General features: G+C 45.0%; 1 protein-coding gene and 1 long non-coding RNA gene across 10 annotated transcripts in view; one reads left to right on the top strand and one right to left on the bottom strand.

Annotated features, from left to right (window-relative positions):
• The window catches only part of LOC135920108 (polyhomeotic-like protein 1), a 239,557-nt gene that overhangs the window by 23,352 nt on the left and 195,759 nt on the right, over positions 1-20,446 (bottom strand). For 2 of the 8 annotated variants that reach the window (XM_065454177.2, XM_065454260.2), the window contains exons 4-9: positions 13,697-13,836; positions 12,143-12,409; positions 10,494-10,742; positions 7,809-8,069; positions 6,228-6,287; positions 623-812 (exon numbers count right to left, since the gene is read on the bottom strand). In XM_065454177.2, coding sequence (XP_065310249.1) covers positions 623-812; positions 6,228-6,287; positions 7,809-8,069; positions 10,494-10,742; positions 12,143-12,409; positions 13,697-13,771 — 1,102 coding nt within the window. In that variant the 5' untranslated portion in view covers positions 13,772-13,836. Of the gene's footprint in view, positions 1-622; positions 813-6,227; positions 6,288-7,808; positions 8,070-10,493; positions 10,743-12,142; positions 12,410-13,696; positions 13,837-14,889; positions 15,352-20,446 lie in introns of those variants that run through there. The other 6 variants (XM_065454230.2, XM_065454186.2, XM_065454249.2 and 3 more) reach the window with 6 other exon arrangements.
• LOC135920141 (uncharacterized) overlaps positions 16,640-20,446 on the top strand; it is a 303,939-nt gene continuing 300,132 nt past the window's right edge. For both annotated transcript variants that reach the window (XR_010570180.1, XR_010570179.1), the window contains exon 1: positions 16,640-16,880. This is a non-coding gene — a long non-coding RNA (uncharacterized lncRNA). The remainder of the gene's footprint in view (positions 16,881-20,446) is intronic.

Here is a 20,446-nt window from a genome sequence, read left to right as displayed (position 1 = left end):
AGAAGACTTCATCCTGCAGACACTGTATGTGTCAGGAGTTACCAGTAGTAGGGGAGCGATAAATATTTAAAACATTCAAATAATGATTCAAATAATGAATTGTCCTATTTGATTTGCTCCTCGGATCAATTTACTTTTGGCATCATTCAATTTGTACTCAAGTAGGTCTCAAAAATTTCTATTTGCACTCCAATAGTTACAGAAGACACAGGAACGTAAAAAAATCACTGTATAAATTTGTGGGGACCTGCGATCTCGGGCTCAGCCTGTAGTTCTTAAGAAAACCAAGGCCAAAAGCAGCTAAGGCTTAATCTTCCTCCTGCAGGGCCAGGCCAGTTGTGTCACCTGGGAATTCCAGGCATGAGCAGAGCTTGCACCTTGCCATTCATCACAGGGAGTAGTTCTTACAGCAGCTGGTAAGAAGTGCCCCAGAGATTATCCACACCCCAAACAACAGTGCTGAAAATTTTTATATAACTGACTCGGCTTGTTAAATTTACTATTATTCATCGGCTCTTTTTACTCTCTACTGTCCTCGCGGCACTTGACATGGGGTTCACATTTTTGTGCAAACGTATATGGTAGAGTGTTCTCTGAACTCTGGCCCCGAGTTCACACCAACCTAGAAGCTGTGCTTGGCTGATGACAGTGGGCTGCTGGCTGGAGATGATCTGAGGGTTGTTCTGGGAGAGCTGCTTGAACTGGTTGGTGTTGATCACTTGAGCAGTGGTCATCTGGCCTGATCCCTGGGCATTTATTGTGTTGGCCATTAGCGGTGACTTTGGCTGCAGTGGTGTCTGCTGACTCATCACCTGTAAGTGGAAGCGACATTATGATCTAAGCAAATATACAATGCGGCTACAAATTATTAACAAACAAAATAATAATAAGATACTTCTGCATTCGCTAATATAGGAGTACTGACACGTTTTTTTCAGAGATGTGAAAACTGTACAAATTCTTCAAGCATGTAAAAGGATGACACCTAAAAGTATTAAAGTTGGGAAACGCTTATAAGGTATTTTAATTTGGCCTTAAAGTTGGTTCTGAAATGCTGGACCTAGCGTCAGCGACATTATTGCGTGATCGTGACACAAAAGACTTTCTTCACGTACTGTAGCAGTGAAGTTAAGTATGATGATCTTTCTCATAAAAGAATAAACAAGACTGTTGCGCATGTTTTTTCTGGCTGTGTTCACGTGTAGCAACCGTCGTGGTCACAATAACAGAGCCAGCCGCTGTAGCGTGATGTCACAATGCATCCATTCCTGGGTACCAAAACCGAAACAGGTGTGCAGAACCAAGCATTACAGTTAATTATTCAGGGCAATCCCATAGTACATGTGAGTATATTTTCAACGTTTTGGAGGGCTAAGGCCTCCATTTTCTGAAGAAAGAAAAAAATGTCATGCCAGCACTCCTCTGCCAATAATAAAGATCCACAACAAATGCTGGCAGATAAGAGAAAGACTGGGTGTTTTGCTTGGAAAACCTATTACCTATTCTAGGTTAACCAAAGTTACAAAAAACCAGTTAGCTTAGAGATTGCAAATGATATTGATACCACTCGTTGCGCTCTGAAACCATCAAATGTGCACTAAACCACAGTTATGCAATTACTAAACCAGTAAGAAAATAACCCTTCTGAAAATGCCAATAGAATTTTCTATGGGTCCAACAGAGCAGTCTTATGGTTTCTATATGTAACTTATTGGAACTCTATGGGTTTTCTTTGGATTCTATTGGTACCAATAGGGTCTAATAGGTAACATATATTTGTTGCCTATAGGAACAATAGAGATTGCATTGGTACCAATAGGTGACAGCTATTTGTCACTTCTAAGACCAAGAGGCTCTTATTGGTATCAAGAAAGTCCAATGAGCTATGTGTCTATTTGTTTCCTGTTGGACCGATGGGGACTGTAAACATAAATATTATGGAGCTGAAAATTTACCTAGCAGCCCAATTTCCCAAGATACTTTATTGTAACACACGGAAAAGCATACGATAGAGCAGTGATGGTAAATTACGGAACTTGAGCACCAAGACTGTAGCAGTTTTGTTTAAGGTCAACTTGATTTGACGGCAGTCCGCACCACTTTGCTGGGCCAGTGGAGCCCACATATGCACAGTTGTGTAGCTGGCATTCCAATAACGACTCTGCTATGCAAAACCATCCTAATCGGTGTGTAAGTGCAACGAGGCTGCGAAAATGTGCCTGACTGTGTGTCCGTCGATGCTCCATCGCTATGAAAATTAGTGCACGATCAACAGGCGCTGGCAATGGCAACTTTGGCTCCTCAATCATTTGAGGTTCTTCCTGGGTTTTCCCAGTGTCTGCTGGAATTTGTGTTGTCAATTTGTCATTGTCGTATGCAGTCCATAACCACACAGAAGCACCATTTTGGCAACCGTAAGGTGAATACAACAAGAACAGTCAGCCACACCAAACATGAAGTAGAGCCCTCATGACCTATTCCTAACGCTTGCTACGATGTTACCCGCAAAAGAACGAAATGCATGCCGACTGACCATCGGATCCTCCTTGAACAAGCTCACTGCCTTATCTGCTACGTACAACAAAAGTCCGCCCGCAATGTCGATATATGGCACATGTTGTGATAGGCGATATGTTGACGTGACCTGACATGACTTTTATGAAAATAGATGCGGTGCCCTGACATAAGGAGCGATACTATCAAGTGTGTTACTGATAATTCCTGCGGTTCAAAGGAGCTGTGTGCTTTTTCTTTATTTCTTGCTGTTTCTCTGAACATATCCGAACTTCGCTGTTCTAAGCCTGTGTCAGCAGTTGCACGCTCAGTTCTGCCACAGTCCAGTGCAATATTTAACTTGTTATGCCTGCCCAAGTTCTTCATTTGTGGCTATTTTTGCACATATCTTAGGTAAGTACCGTCCTGCAAAGTGCAAATAAAGAACCTTAAGCTTAACCGTGGAGTAAATGTTTGGATCATGCTAGCATGTGTGGTCACCTTATGATGCAGCCTTCAGTCTAGCAAGCCAATAGCAGATTGGACCAATACACATACAGGACTAATAGGCTGATTGAAGCAATACACTATATAGGACAAATACACATATATTGCCAATACACTTTTAGCAACAATATGTTGAGTAATCTAATGTGCTATTGGTTTTTCTTTTGAACTTTTTTGCTAGGCAACAGAACACGACAATCAAAACAGTTTCCCCTAAACAACTTACATTTCTGCATTTTCATTCAACTAAACGTAACAAGCTTAGTGCAAGAGCTGCAAAGCATACAAGTATCACACAAGCATCAGGGATAACTGTAATGTAACAGGGAACACACGGGAAGAGAAGCAAAATGGGATGGCAAAATAAATATGGTTGAACCTTGTTACAATGAAGTCACATTGAACACGAAATACCTTTCACATGCAATATTTGTTATAAAAGCAAAAAGCCAACATTCACAATAAAAATACAGTGATCAAGGTGCAAGCCAATATTGGCAAAGAAAATTGGGATAAAGTGTAATATAATATAAAATAAATGGAAGTATGGCGCCTCCTATGGGCCAGTAAAGGGCCTCCTGTAGATTTTGATAGCCCGCCGGTGGCATGTCATGCCAATGTGGGGCACCTGAAAAATGCTAAATTACAAACATCTGTTTCGCACCTTCAAAATGCAACCATGCAACCAGTGATAACATGGTACTGGCATAATCACTTGCCAACTGCTGGTTAGCTAAGTGAAACCATTGGCGAAAACATGCATGTGAGTACAGAATACGCAGCTTTGAGTTGCTCTTGCTGAGTAGTTGACATTTAGCACAATACATATATTGAGCGTACAAGTATTCGCTTAGCTCTAAGTGATACTGTCTCAGACCTGGTATTTTCGGTTTCGTCATACAGTAAAACCTCATTAATTCGGATTTTGCGAGACCAAATAATGTCCCAATTAACCGATTGTGGAATTATCAAGGGTATCAAGAAAACACTAAATGAATGCTTACTACGCCAACATGCTATTATGTACTGAATTAATGAGCAAACCCTGTTCCTATTTTGCACAAAAGCAGTGTGGAATCTGCAATACTAATCAGCGGTGAAGGCCTCGCAACTTCCTTCGCAGAGCAGCCGTGACGCATGCCTTCATCTAAGACACACTTTTCACTACTGGGCACACATCCTGATTATTTTTTCACCAGTGGGGTGGTCACCAGTGATGTAGCTGATGTAGCCAGTGCTCTTCATCCTCAACAGCTTTGCACCGAGCCAAAATATTTCACCGACGAATACGAGACTCCCCAATACGAAATTTGAGCGCAGCTCTATGCGTGTTTTCATTTCCCAATATACTGCATTTGCACGATTTTAACGTGCACTTTTTTTTAATAAAAGGTGCATTCAAATTTTCATGCATGTTGCAAACGTAACTACTTCTACTCAAAATCAAAAATGAAACTGATTCTTACAAATTAAAAAGAAAAAGCTCAATGCACGGTAGCTAGCTACAACGCCATCCAACAGGTCCCCATCTGAAGAAAACAACACTCAGAGACATCGCAAGTTGGGTCCACAGTGCGCGGAATAGGCTGCAGAAGTGTGCCATTTCTAATGCATTATATAGAACTGAAAATGACTTTCTGTGTTCGGTAGACAGTAAAAAGGTGGTGTCGTTGTACTCCGATAGTCACTAGCCACTAAAATTCAGCTGTGTGCGTGCCTTCATATGTTCCATAATATCATTTCAACACGCTACGCGTCGGCTCAGGTTTCTTTACTTGATGTGCACAGTAGAATCAGCAACGTTTGTGTGTATGTGTTTGTAATTATTTGGGCGGTAGTATAGTTATGCAAGAAGTAGTCAGCCACAGCTGAATGAAACCAACGGCATATGTTCTGCCGTCATTTGGCGCTCCCTAGAGCATTCTTTATATTCCACTTAATTAGTTAATTAACTAAGATGAATTATGTAAAATTTTCAGTGCTCACTTTAGGGCCAAGTGCACTTCGTTGCATTGTAGAGGGGATTCAGAAACGACAGATACGTTTTTTTGTGGCAACGTACGTGCTGTGTGGCGATTTTTTTTTTTGGCATTTCAAAAAAAGCCTGTGAAATACGAAATAAAACCGGCTGCTGACGCAGATGTGAAGATGCGAGCGCCATCTAGTGCAAGTTCAGGGTTGCTTCCTCTGCTTTCCTCCTCGTGCAAACATGCTCCTGCATGGAGTGGGCTTCTGTTACTGGAACCGTGTAACTAATGCAAAATAAGCCCTTTTTCCTTCACTCCTACTACCAGACGTATTCGTCGATGGGCTTCATGGATTCCTGGCCCAAATGCCACCTTGAGCCGCAACAGCGCTCTCTTTGTTCTTTCATCTGCCTCTGTGCTGGGTGTTCACTTTCATCCTTCGCTGTGCTCGTTCACTCAGTTTAAGCCGAGGTATGATGCCGACGCACACCGAGGCTCAGTGTAGAAATGGCTGCCTAGGACCGGCTCTCTAAATGAAACAACTCTTTGCCGCAACTACTGCAGAGGATAACACGGCAGCTATCAACGCAATCACGGATGGCAATCTTGCAGTTCTGAAGACATGCGGCCGACGTGCACCCCAATTCATAATGAAACTGCCGTTTGCCGCAACTACTGTGGACGAAGCTTTGGGGCTATCGACGCATTCATGAATGGCTGCTACGCAGTTATGAAGGCACGCAGCCAATGCGGGGCTATGTGCTGCAGTAAACGCAAGAACAAAGGCTTTAAAGGCACAAATAGGCACGAAGCATTGTGGTGTTGCTGTCATTCACATACAATTTCCTCTCTATTGGAATGCGGACTTTTCCACTTTGTTTTGGATGGACACTAGCACCATTCTTGCTCTTTCGTTATGCACATTTGCGGCATTCCGTACTAGCCAAGCTCTGAGGGTTGTCCAAATTAATCTATATGCAGCCAAATATGTCAGAATTAACGAGACCTTCATTGCATTAAATAATGCACACGCCAGTCAAGATCAGAGGACAAGTCTGAATTATCCGATTTCCTGAGTTAATGCGGGTCGAATTAAAGAGGTTTTACTGTACAGCACTCACAAGACAAAACAAGGCCAACCAAACTTTTGATTTACTTCACAATATACAATATTTCCTTATATCTGTCTTCATTATAACAAGGTCCAACTGTAAACGTATAATAATAGTAACAAAAACAAAAGTATCACTAAGGGCTGACCTGAGCATAAGAGGTAGGGGTGTGTACCTTCTGGGACATCAAGGAAGCATGCTTTACCATCTGGATGCATGGGGAAAGAAGAGGAACAAACACAATAGGAATATGTACAGCAGGGCCAACCAAAAGGGGAGACAGGCATAACACAACAGACACCCCTTGTGAGGAGCAGTGCCAAATGGGATGGAAGCAAAAAAAATCAGCATGCCAAGGACACCCGTTACACAACACAGAGAGCAAGCGTTCACCCAGAAGTGATAGGGTCACTGGTAAGAAGGACAGGGATGTGTGCTTGTCTGGCCACATTGCAGAAATGCAAGACCAGATTACAGGAGAGAAATGGGGTGTTTATCTGGTCTGAGAAATAAATTCCATGGGCACTTAGCTTGCACTAATAAAGTCCTAGGTTTTATGCACCTAAAGTTAGGGGGCACAAACTGCCTGGAGTACAAAACAAAGTGAAATGGCATACTAAAGAATGCAAGCGGTGCATAGAACTTTGGGTACGTTATCTCTAAAACTCCCTTATGATTGTTAGCTGAAACCCCTTCGAAAAAAAGGTATCCAGAAGACTTAAGTTACTTTAGCTCATTAGTATTTTTCTTCCTCAATGACGTCATTGAACTAGTCCTCTTGGAATGTTCAAGATGATAAATTCTCACATATAAAACAAAGGGCAATGTTATTTGTGACAGGGACACCTCAGCTTGGTGCGTCATTAATAACTTCAAATAATGGTGTGGGGCACTTGCCATGTCAGCAATAGGAGGGTGGGTACTTATGAACCATGGGCACTTATTCGGTATCCTACAGTGAAGTATACATCTTCACTCACTACATGCAAAACATATGTAACTATCAACTGTGCTGTAGTGCTACCTGCTACATCACGTGCATTTTCTGTTTACTACGTGTTTGCAATGCTCTCAGTTACAAGTAATACACAAACAAAAAGAAAGTCAACCCATGGTGCGGAAATCTGCAACATTTCGATGTTTGATTTTAAAGGTGAGTCCCTCAGGAAGCGCTCCATTTGCACAATAATGATTATGTCAGGCTTACAGTGCTGTAAACCAGTCGACTAAATTAACCCTCAGAGGGACATTCAGGACTGCTCTGAATTACATGATTGAATTGATGAGTTTCTTTAAGAGGTAAGAGGTAATCAATAATGTATGCAGGCGAGCAAAAGGAAGACAGCACTCTGTGACAGACCACAGTGACAGTGTGCCACTGTACACTTACAGGTAAAGCACACATGCAGTGCTTAAAGTCTCCAAGTCTCCCTTTGTTCGAGGAGGGGCTCCCATGCATACATGGGCTGCTTGTATATATGACGAATGTGTGCATGTGCATACATATGCAGATATGTATGATGTAAGTATTGCCAATTGCCAGGCAAGGAGAGGCCAGGACATTCCCCAAATTTTTGGCGAGAGCCCAGCTCTCCTGAGCCTTCCCTGACATTAAGCCCTGCATGCATGCAGACAAAATTGGCAGCACAAAACGAAACAAGTCTTGTCGAACCTGTTGCTGATGTTGCCACATTGAAACCGGATGCTCGTGGATTCCGAAGCAACTTACGAAAGGCTTGGCCTTGTTAGCATCCATCTGCTTGGCCTGATTGGCAGCTGGGAGGATGCTCTGGCTCGAGATGAGTCCCAGAGGGTTGATGACCAGCGTCTGCTGGCTTGTGCTGGTAGATGGCAGTTGATAGCCACCGTGGCCCATGACCGTGGTGCCCTTGTGGATCATCTGACCAGTAGGAAGGCAGGGTTTGCCAGCGGCACTCATCATGTGGCAGTTGGTGGTCACCAACGTTGGTGCGCTGCTGATGGTCACCCCCTGGATATCAATAAAGAAGAGCCAGAAATGCAAAAGCTTTAGCATACAACATGTACTACAGGACTTAACGAGACTTTATGAACAGTTTGAGTGTATGTGTGCATCTGTAAATATTTGTGCCATTTGCGTGATCCCTGTGTACATATATATCAACTTTTTTACCAAACACCAGTACCAGTATTCTAGGCCATCAGCTAGGCAAACTTCCCGCTAAAGTACTAAGTCAGTTTAGACTTGGAAAGTATTTTTCAAAACACTATTTTCCTAGTTTCAAGGCAACAGGTTTGCTATTAGAAGAAAAAATGAAAATCAAAGTTCAATTTTCTGAATTTCCCACTGAAACCTCTGTGCTGGTACATCAGTTTGATGTAAATAATTTCCAAGTATTCTTTCATATGTGGGCCTTTTGTGGCTCAGTACAACTTTACGTTCATTCTTTGGCATATTAGGACACAATGTAGTCAACTTTCATCAATGAAAAATTAGCTATGCCCCTCGTTAAAATCAATGACGTCATGGCGAGTGGTTGCAGGAACTTCAAGGCAGCATCACCACCAATCTCGTTTTCGCATCCTTTCTGGGTTACCAAGCCTATCTCATGGTCAGAGGGGCTTATTTAGCATTGTAGAATGGTAATTTAGTAATGCAGCTCAACGTACTTTTCTTTAGTCTCTCAGCATTTTTCTCGCTCCATTGCACACGTTTATACACACAAGCAACACACAAACACATGCAGTAGCAGACCATCTCAAACAGCTTTGTCCTCGAAGCCTTTCACATGTACCAATTATATTTACTTATTTTTGCTGATGTTTGCTCTCACCATTCAGCCTTCTTCAATGAGTCGCTCTTCTCGCAGTTTCAACAATCCAAGCACAAAAATTGTCAAGAATCCCTGAACACGCACACACGTAAAAGCAGACAAAGGCAGTAATGCACACAAGTCACAAATTAACACACGTAGCTTGAGAAGAAAAATTCTGGAGGGCCATGCAAAGGAGCACTTAAAGCTCAACAGTACAGCTATAGGCAGGAATGCATGTCTCCTCTGTTTAACATAGTTTATGCAAGATTACCTCCGATTACAAACTGATAGGCCTTGACGACAATTGCACTTTCACGAACATTTCGTAGAGAAATGCTGTGTTTCAGCTCATGGAGGTAAGCACAGTAGCAGTTTGAGATTAACCATACTGAATGGAAATACATGATTCCATTAATGGCCATTTGTTGTCATCCTAATGATTTTGCAGCAGCTCACTATTTCACTGTACTGTGCAGCCAGGACATTTACAGACAGGACAAAGACGAGGCAATACGGTGGTTTGTCCTCTTTTTTTATCATTTCTGTAAATTTGGGCTGTATGCAACCGCAATCATTAACCAACAAGTAATAAAGACGAAAGTGTCGCCTCGCTATCTCCACAGGCTCAAATTGGGAGAGCATATAAATGTAGTCCATGTGAGATTGTAAACTGTAAGCAAGACCGGAACTTCTGGCAGTGACAAGAAAGCTGTCATGGCTCCGAGGCACTGCTAGGAGACTAGCTACGAGAAAATTTGTGTCAAATCTTTTATTGAAAGATCTTGATACAGTTAACCTTCTTCCCTAATCTGTCAGTTTCTGCTTTCAGATTTGCACGGTGTAGGCCATACGTAACGGCAACTAGAACTAAGAAAAATAGCCTGTAGCGGCTATCAATGTAAAGCAAAACTAGGTGGTAGCAGCCATGCAAGACTTCAAGCAATTGAATTCATAGATGCACATGCATGCCTTGTATTGCACGCTGCTTACATGTTTCCTTTGCTGTTGTGCCAGCTGGCGATATGCGTGTGCTGCTTAAGACTGTACTGGCCATGGTATCAATTTTGGACTTCGCACACTTTTCTAATGCATTCCAGAAACATCATGACAAACAGCACCTAAATTGGCGACTATGGAATGTGTATTCAATTCATTGTATTCACTATATTTGTCGTACCCTCAGGGCCAGAGGAACTATAGAAAGGAGTGGTAGTAAATGCATGACAAACAACACAGTGCAATAAACACAATCTAAGAAACATTATGGTTATACGATATCAGCTACTATGCCACAAGAACAATCCAAAATGCAAGAGTTCTTGGTTATAGTATAATGGTAGCTGGACCTCACAAAAGAGGGTGCTATCATTATTACCTACCATATTCATGAGAAGGTTGTTTCAATCAATGCCCAAACCAAATAAAAAAATCAAGAGACTGGGAAAAATACTTCGCAGGACATGGCTCTGTCCCCTACATTATGATGTGGTGATCAACACGGTAAAAAAAAAATATATCTTGAATACACAATAGAACATCTGACATACATATCTCGAATATAAGATGCTGCGGGCAATTCTCTACAAATACAGCTCCAGAAAATGCATCCTGACACACACCTTGCCTCCTGGGTTCACACTTGCGATGGACACGGCTGGGATGATGGTGGTCGTCCCGTGCGGTCCCCCTGCCCCACCCTGCTTCGTGTGGTCCATGTGGGCCTTGCTCTGCAGCTGCAAGTTCAGGCCCTGCAGGGCGCCCATGCTGTGCTGCTGTATGGCGAGGTTGCCTGGCAAAAGCATCTGCTGCTGAGTCGAGTACAGTTGTGGCAGGTAGTGGTTAGGTAGTGACTGCTGGATCACCTGCACCTACACATACCAAACAGAGGCCTTCATTAGAGAACCTGCTTCACATGAGTATCACTGCACGAGAATAAGCGTGAATGCGACATTCAGCCATTTTCATGAGTGCGAGCACTGCTGGGATAGATGTCACTCTGCGAGGCACGTGCTGGCTTCACTTGTAATGCATGGCTTATTTCACCACATCCTACATGACTGTGGATGCAGAAGCCACCAATGCAAATAGCAATATGAAACATGCATCACCATACATTCCAGAGAAATCAATAGTGCTCAAGTAGATTCGAGAATGTAAAACACTGGTCACACCATACATGCGATTAATTCGATAAGTATTCTCAGCTTTCAATTTGTGACAATGGTCACAAAACTTGAGATACTGCAGCATGTCATGTGTGAGACCGATAATTCAATAATAGCAAGAGACTGGCAAAGCAGCCATTTGGAAAATGTAAAATGATGATGCACAGCAATATTCACTCAAGGTGTATGCAACACAAGTGAAGAAACAGGCAAACAAGCTATTACAAAATGCTCATGACATAAAGAATAAAAAGAAACAATGGATGGCACATGCCAAAATTGTGGACTTTTCTACCTCTCTGTCAACTTCAGAAATGACAGAAACACTTGCTTTTGTCCTTACTGTAGCAGAATGTTTCTTTTTTTTTTTGGATAACAGTATGTAGGCTTTTTTTTTATAACACTGTGCAATGAACTCTTTTTGCATTGTACTAGCCGTCCGCCCTGCTTGCCGATGCATGCGCTTATAAGCATCTGCCGATATGCCAGCATTGCTTATCGTCACTCAACACTTTAACCTTGCAGGACTAGCACCCGAACTACTACATGGACCATTCTTGCTCTGCACTAAAGACATGTTCTTGAAACAGTGAACTTCCTTGGTACTGCACCCATCAAGGTCAGCGAACTCATTCGTAAGTCGACTAGCTTGGACTCGCACTAACCAGTGAGTCTGAGTCCAACTGAGTCTGCTTTTGGCGTGTTTGAGATGAAGTAAGCCCGGTGGAGTCCGATTTCTATGATTCTGAGTCCAACTAAGGCCCAAGTTAAACATATATTTTTGAATGCCGCCTGAGTAAGTTCTGTTCACCTCGCCAACCCATGCACACTACAGAGAGAGAACATTCTGTGCCTTAAGATAGCAGCTGCACAGTTGGAAGAAATCTGAACCTGCTCCTAAGTTACACAACCCACCCAAGATAAGGGCAATTGCACTACCAGTAGAGCCAACTAAGATGCTAGTAAACAGCAAATTAAGCTATTCGATAACTGGCAGACCCTGAATAGCTTGAAACAATACACCAGCCCAATGTGTAGTGCAGGAATCCACAAGATGGAGACAATGGGCACAATGATAGCATAAAAATAAGGCAGCCACTTACGGGCTGCAACTGTGACTGGGTCATGCTCTGGATCGCCTGTTGGGGGATGACAGTGCATGTCGACGAGTGCGGGGGCATGTGCCCACCGATGGGTGACTGTGGTTGCTGAGGCTGCAGGTGGGCGCTAGTGGTCATGGTGACCTGGTTGGGAACCTGGGTCACGGCCACAGAGGTGGGCGATGCCAGATTGGGCTGTGAACTGACCACAACCTGTTGTGGCTGCTGCTGCTGAGTCTGTTGCTGCTGCTGTTGTTGCTGCTGCTGCTGCTGCGGCAAATATTGCGAGGGAGACTTCCACAATCCGCAAAACGAAGAGAGTCGCAAACACATGCAGACAAAAACAGGCACTAGTGACATTCAAGCTCTAACGGGGGAAGTACAGTAGATAAAAGAAAGAAGATGTAATCACATGATGTGCAAAAGTCATCATCAAGTCACCAAACAATCTTCACATTGACTTTTCATCTAGCAAGGCACTTCAATGCAACACTTTCTAATGGTCTTGATCTTCAAATTGCAAGCAAAATAAATAATGTACTTACTGGTGGAATGATAATCACACCTGGCTCTATCAACTGCCATATTGGCTTCATTATCAGACTTTTGGGAACTCGTACTTATTATGCATTGTGTGAAATGGAATGGTGTGTTAGCAGGTTGTGCACGGGCACACCATGAATTACAAGTTCATTGGAGAAAATGAAATTCTCTAAAGGTTTGTACTCGTAGTAGTGGCTCCATTTCAATTGAAGCCGCTGCGATGCCGACATGCTTAGCATTCCACGAATATTCTGGCGGTAAGCCAGGTGTGCGAGATAAAGATTCCCAAGCTAGTCTGAAAAATGGGAAAAACTGTGCTTACTGTGGAAGTTTTTTCACACTCAAGACTACTGTAGACAACTGCACCACTAAACTATGCAACATTTGGCACGACATAAAGTCTGGCACGGCGAGTATAGCGACTACAGATTACACACAAACCTTAGTAGCAACATACGAGATAAGCTTTCAAGCATGCTGTGTCATTTGTCAGAATGTAGATTAACCCACACTAAAGATATACTTTGTGAGAGTTACAAGAAATCTACTACTGCTTGATAAGCATCGAGCTTAAGTCCAATCTTAGGGCGTTACACGCTTGAGGGGGGCTACGACATGCAGCCTAATGAATGTACCCAGTAAATGAAACACGAATCTGTGAGCTTCCAGGCACATTTTTTTAAGGTTCTGTGAGTGCTTGAATTCTTTTCCTACAAGATGACAATTTAGCACAGCGTGCCACATAAAGTTGTCACACACACAAAAGCACAGTGCTATCTGCCATTCACTACCAGCACAATGTAACAATTCTATCTTGCTGACATTATTCCCACCTTATCATACACCTTTCTGCGTTGTTGTCAGAATCGGGCAATTATGCAAGCAAGGCGCTGCTCGAACCATTGATTAAGTGCAAAAATGAATCAAATTGAAATAGAATAGTTACATTAGTCAAGCCTCAGCAGTTTCGTTATTTTCAGGTTTTATGTATTGTTATTTCAGCACGAGACCAACCTGCTGGGCATTCATGGGTGAGCTTACGGCAGGCGGTGGTGCGGGCGGTGGCATGGCAGTCTGCGTGGAAACCATGATCCCGTTGGGTGCAGCAGGCCTGCCTCCTCTTCACTAATTCACCGCTACCATCTTCACATGCTCTGTTGGGCAGCCGAAAAGAGAGGAAACTATGCATTATTAACAATGACCAGTATGGGACGCTATATGTAAAAGAACTATTCATTAAACCATCTGCTAACACAGAACTCTCGTGACCTTGATAAAGGCCCCACAAGCAATCTATAGTTCGTGAGCATTCCTCATTTCCCATGTTGGTAATAAAAAAGATGTCACATAGCATCAAACCCTGCGTGTTAAATAGGCACGTTAAATTTTGATGCTCCAGTCTACCACAAAGCAAAGCATGTGCTGGAATGTTGTTGTGAATTCAACACTGGTTTTTTTAAAAAAATGAAGTTTTGCCAGCTTTGCTTTCCTTTACTATTCAGTAACGCACAATTTATAAAAGTGTTTACACTTCGTAACATACATGCTGTGAAGGGTAGAAGATGAGGCAAATATGTTCAGCTAATGCTCAAGGTTAAGAATGGCAAGTGACTGGGACGAGTGCCAACTTCGTGCATATTGTGTCGTGCCATTCCTAACCTTGAACTATGTACGAACTGGCCCAGCAGAGAGTTTTAATCAACCAATGCTGCCAAGCTTTTGGCTTCAGCCGAGATGGTAGAGATAAGTGCTCACATCAAACAGTCAACGAGACAACCTGAAACTTGCCAATGAATGCTCACTAAAAAATGACAATGCCGCATGGGACTGTTGGTTGTCAGCGCAACAAAGTGCCAAAAAAAAAAGAAAGCCACGAGAAACGTGCTTGGCAAAAGGACAGCGCTCGTGCATTGTCGAACAGCTGTGCTTGCACTCGCGCACCAAAAAGGCGCGTGGTGAAAATAAAAAGAAGGAAATGCTCATCCGCGCCAATCCGCACTCGCGACAGCCAGCATCGATCGACGGACCAACAACCAATCGCTTCCTCGTCGCCATACTGGCGCCTAGCGCGACACAGCCCGGTAGCTATTTGGCGACTTTGTTTGCCAGCACCGTCCCTTTATTTCGGCTGGTGCCGGGGCCCGTACGTGGGCGACTCATCGCCATGCTGACACCGCGACGTCGCATTCGTAAATGTCAGTACTTGCCGCGGCGACGTGGTCACGCGGCTCGAACTTCGTCGATGGTCGGTAGGTAGTTCACGCAGCCAGCGATCCTCGGGTCGGGCGGGCGGCGCGCGTGGTTCTTCCCATAGTTCGTCGGCGACGCAAAACAGAAAAATAAAAAGCAGAGCTCCGACAGCGCTCGCTCATTCCTCGTCCCAAGTGGGAAAAAAATACAAGCAAGCCGCGCGGTGTTCGATTCGTCGTGCAAGCCAAGCAACGCCGAGAAGAGGGGGAAAAGAATGAGGGGGGAGGCACGGGGGGAGGCAACCTATGTGGAAACGTCAGGCTACCCGGCTGTACGCCGTGCCGCACGGATGAAGTAGGTAGGGTCACATGAAGGAAGAGAGAAGGAAAGATAAGCTTGAAGAGGGAGTGGGGAGGAAAGAAGGGCTAGACAAAGAGCGCAGACGCGCACCACCTCCTCTACGCGTAGCGCCGCAAATTAAAGAGAACCCCATGCCGCCCCGAGCGAGCCACGTCGGCCGAGCGGGGTGGGAGCGAATGGATTTTTCGCTCCGCCCACAACTGCGCCGGAGAGGAGGTTGAGCCCAATGGCAAGGCGGCCTCCTTTGTGCACTTTTCTTTTTCTGTTCGCATCGCTGCTCTTTCTCCCTTGGTACATATTTTTGTTTCCTTCGCCCTACAACTTTGCCTGCAGCAGTCTTTTCTTGCACCACCCTCTCCACCGCAGTCCCTCTCTGCTCAAACTTTCATCTATCTATCCACCAATCCATCTTTCTTTCCTCCTCCGCCTCTGAGTTTATCTCCAGCTCTTTCGTCTTACTCTTTCTCCCTCTCTTTCCTCTTTTTTTTTCTTTCTTCTTTTTCGCAAAAGCACCCCGCGCTTCCCGTGCTTGGATTGGCTTCGCTTCATCCGCTTCTTCTGGCTTCGCGCAGCGCCCAGCACAAACACCGCCATCTGGCAGCGCTAAATTTTTCCTTTCCAAGCCCCTTCCGCTCATCGCGCGTTCCTTTCCTTACATATACATTTTTTCTTTACATTTTGTTTAATTATTTCATTCCGGCAAAAAATTATGTGCGTTTCTTTGCCGCCTCCCAACCCCCACTGCGAGGGGCTGCATGCAGTTCGATATTTATGTTGGCCTTCTCTTTCCTATCATTCGTCGCATCTTTACGTTGTTCTTCGCCGAAATTCGAGCGGGATTTAACGGCCTGCTAATGACGTTAATGACTCCGGCAGAACCCGGCATCTGGTTTGCAGTGCTATCTGCATACATGATGGGCCCGCATTGGTGATGCCCTCTTCAATTCTTGACTTTTTTTTTTCGTTTTTCTGTTTGCGGTTTTTTCCTCGCCAGAGCCCTCCTCGTACTATTTTCGACAACCATCGCGCTACTCAACCGCGTACAATTTCTTTACATTTCCTTATTTAATTGTTGATGAGGCTGTGGATATTCGAGACCGGAAACTTATAACGATGCCGTCGGCAGCTACGGCGGTTGGGACATTAAGAACGAATTTAGCGATGGCTGCGTGCGATAGCCGACACCTCCGGCACATCGGTCCGACGATAAAGGGGAAGGCTGAGACGTCGATCTTACGAAAAGAGAGCGAGTATAGCAGAGCCGCCGCAAGAACGGCAAGAAATCGGCTGAAAGACGAGGTGAAAAAGCTAACTTGACTACCCCGAGATAGATGGCGCTAGGCTAGTTTCCGGAGGGCAAATATTTCAAACGCGTACTGATAGATGGAGGCACCGCCACTACGAGCATTACCATTACCGTGGATTCCGCGCAGAGAGGTCCGTTTGGAAACAGCGTGGAATAATTTTTTTCGAGATTCCGTGTTTCAGAAATCTCAGGCGCTGATAAGGCAGTGCTCACGAACTCGCTCTCCCCAGCGCGCATCACTGTGCTGCATTGACGAAAAGATTGCAGGGCAGGTTTGCCGACGCTATCGGCGAAAACGTTGGAAGATATCTGCAGAGGCGCAGCAAACAAACGGCATTTCCGGTTAGTGCGTTTTCAATCATTGCTTTTCAGTTTTACCGATTCTTGGACCGTTCAATACATTCAATTTCGAAGCTGAAGTAGGATTTTGGCAGGTCACTGATATGAATCGAATCGCATGAATGATATGTACACAAACGTGTACACAGTCGTTGTCGCTAGTGTGTTTAGTGAAGTGAGCTGCCACAAGTCATTACAGTTTGAAAGCACACGATAAGCGCGAACAGGACATAAGACGTGGGAAACGCTGGCGCCAAAGTGCGAACTGCCTTGTTGCACGTGCGGCTTCGAGCCTGTGTTGCGTTCGACGGTGTGTCTTACGAGCGAATAGTAAGTGGGCATACCTGAAGTCTGGAGGATATCGGCGTACATACATATCGGATGTTGGCGTACATACCATTCTGGCGTCTCGCCAGAATGCTATCGAACCGTTTGAACAGCGCAATTGTAGCTTTCATTATCTCCGATAAGAAGCAAATACGCCTATTAATCCTTGTGTCGTAAGAGGACAGCTGCAGCAGGACCAGCAGAACTATAAACGGCGGGCTGGTGGTAGGTAGCATTGATAAATACGAGAGGTTATAATAAAGGTACACTAAACAGCAACGCTAAATATGTTTACATGTGCATTCTTGGGAAACTTCATTTCTATTCACCAGGCGTAAATAGGTTGATTAGTACTGGAGGAAATGAACACCAAACTTTATTTTCTACACATTTCGTGCCGTAACCTCGACAAAGGTACGCCAGTGTGATGTCACGGATTTCAAGTATCTTCTCGTATTCGGGATTGTTCGGCGTATTTGTTTGTTTGTTTTAATTGAAAAATTTGCTAGGTTCGCTTCTTTTGAAAGGAATGTACTACTCCTTGTACCGGTAAACAATTAACTAGACCCGTGTAGACGTTGTCGAAATCCATGATGTGACGGGTGTGGGAATTTATTTACTTTCGGACGGCGTCACCAAGGATCTTTAGATTGCAAATATTACGAAGTAAGTGCCTTACGAAGCCTCCTGCCACTGTAACGGGAGTGGTTTTGCTGTTGCAAAACAGTAATTTACGAGTACATTTAAATATTAATTTGTAGTTTGTCTTGGCAGCTCATGTGCACAAGCCACGCACATTCAAGAAATAGAGTGCGGATTCAAAAGTTTTTTTTTATTCCTCACATCCGCTGTCGATTATTTGGCGTCGTCATTATTCTCTCTCTGATTATCATTATCAGCAGGCATCAAATCATATGACTCGTCCTTGCATGTAAACGGTTTTGCAAATCTATAGGTACATCTCGTTCATCAGTACGTAATAACCAAGTCTCGGCGTAGTCCAGGGTATTTCTGTTCTCAAAAGAGGCATGCCTTCTACCTATGGCAAGTTATATTGAGTGTACCGGTAGTAACAATCGAATAATTTGAGGCACTGTGAAACCAGGTTTTACTCTATATTTTCACTTACGATTACGCACTTACTTTTTTAAGATATGCGGAAGGATGACCGCGATAGTGTACCAACAAACAAATCCAAAACTTTCAAAGGCGTAAGCACATATGCACAGTTACTGAGGAAGCACCGTACAAACACATCAGCAAACGCATATGGTCGTCGCGAATGTTACAGTGGCGTCCATAGGAAGATGACCATCCTACTTTCAGCACTACGAAGCTCGCAGCGCAGAATAAACTGGACCAGCAGACTGAACTCTTCAGCAGTGGTGGCTATGAATGCAGTAAACAGTTATTAATCATCCTGTCAGTTCACTCCTTCTTTTGTCCTAGTTCTTGTAGCAACCTAAAGTAGCTATGAACCCACTCCAACTTGCCTGCCTTTGATATCTTTTCCGCAATAAAGTCAATTTCTCGTGATTCAGAGGACAATTTGCGTTTACTGAGCCTCGCGAAAACCGTCCTGAGCAGTCGTTCCCCACGTGTGGTCAGGACTCGCGGAAGTCGTGGTATCATCGGGTGCCTCTTGAGTTTTAGTTCAAGCTGTTTGTATCCTACGATAGCGTACCAACCCGTAGCCTGAAAGCATGTCAGGCGTTAAAAAGCGCGGCTACGACAGATAACGAGTAAATACGATGCAAAGCAGAAAACCCCTCAAACGCTCCTAATCCGCCTCCGCCATCAAAATGGTCAATCTGCGTGGTATCCTTCCCATGGTAAAAGAAGAGAACGCACGGAATGTTCGTTCAAGAAACGTCTGAATAATGCAACGAAAAACGAAAGCAATCAAAGGAGAGCTTGATATTGTCCAAAAGCAACGAAAAAGAAAAACGAAGAGAGAAAGAACAGCAACGATGCCACCGGGTGCCAAGCCCCCGAAACTATGCAGCACGGCATTTCGCGCCCGCCTGCGCGGCGCGTACGCTCACGCGGTCCCGCCCGTTCGTTGCCAAGGTCCGCGGCTTATCATTAGAGCGTGCGGGGCGCGCGCTCTCGGAAAAAAGCCTGCATTATGCAGAGGGACGGGTAGCACGCGTGCTCAGCGCGACGCAGCCATGCGATACAGACGGACGGGGGGGGGGGGGCAAATAATAAAGAAAGAAAAACAAAGCGTCTAATACAGACGAGATAGGAGGGGGGGGGGGGGTGAGTACGAAACGTGTCAGGCGCGCAGCGAGCGGCGGCCAGCCGTCCCACCGGCGGCTTCTGGCCTGCCGCTCGGCGCGTGACGTCACGCGTCGGGACCCACCCCTCATTGGCCGGTGGGGAGCGGCGCAGGCCTTCGTTAGTTGGCTTCGTGCCCTGGGGCGTCCTTCGGCCGCGCGACTCGCCTTCCAATAATCAACGTCATTTCCAAAAGGAAAGAGAGCGATGGGAGAAACAAGCCGCCACTGGAGGGGGTCCACAACAGCGAGTACCGGGAAACGACGAAACGACAGAAAAAAGAAATATCAAGAAACGACGACCCCCACGCAGCGCCACGTACAAGCCAGAGGAGGCCGCGCGGAACCGCAACCAAACGATGCGAGCGCTGCGAAAAGAAAAAAAATGACCCGGTGACGAAGGAGCGAGCGCTGAGTGGGGGACGCACGAAAGAGGAGGGGGGGACGGGGGCGACGAGGAGGCACCGGGAGGGGAGAGGCAGAATCGCATATCGGGAAGGCAGAGAGGCGTCGTAAACTAAATGAGGAAAAACCGAAATTAAGAGGGCGAGCCGGTGGAAGCGAGGGCGAGCTGAGAAGCCTCGAGCGCGGTCGATAGCGGAGTTGAAAAAAAAAAAAAAAGAAACGCAACGGAGGCGTTTTCTTATTTCTATCGTCAATGCCCTCGCCTACGCCGCGCTCTCCGTCCGTTAATCTTCAATCTTCTTTCGTTGCCGGACCGAAAAAAAAGATTAGAAAAAAAGAACGAAGTTATCTCTCTCAAAAAAAAAAATACATATACAGTGGAGCCCCCTTCCACTTCCGTTTCTCACACGTGCGTCGTCTGCATCCTTGTTCGTCTGCTCGATCGGAGAAGGCGCGCCGCGCTCCTCCTCCTCTGACGAGAGCACCCACGTGCTCGCGGCGTGGTGGGGTGTGCAACCGGCGTCCTCGATATGAGGTAACGATCGTTATTTATTCCGC

The sequence above is a fragment of the Dermacentor albipictus genome, chromosome 2 (assembly GCF_038994185.2).
Source record: "Dermacentor albipictus isolate Rhodes 1998 colony chromosome 2, USDA_Dalb.pri_finalv2, whole genome shotgun sequence".
NCBI classification, from domain to species: Eukaryota; Metazoa; Arthropoda; class Arachnida; order Ixodida; family Ixodidae; genus Dermacentor; species Dermacentor albipictus.
Note: the sequence above shows the minus strand (reverse complement) of the source record. Positions and strands in the feature narration are given on the sequence as shown.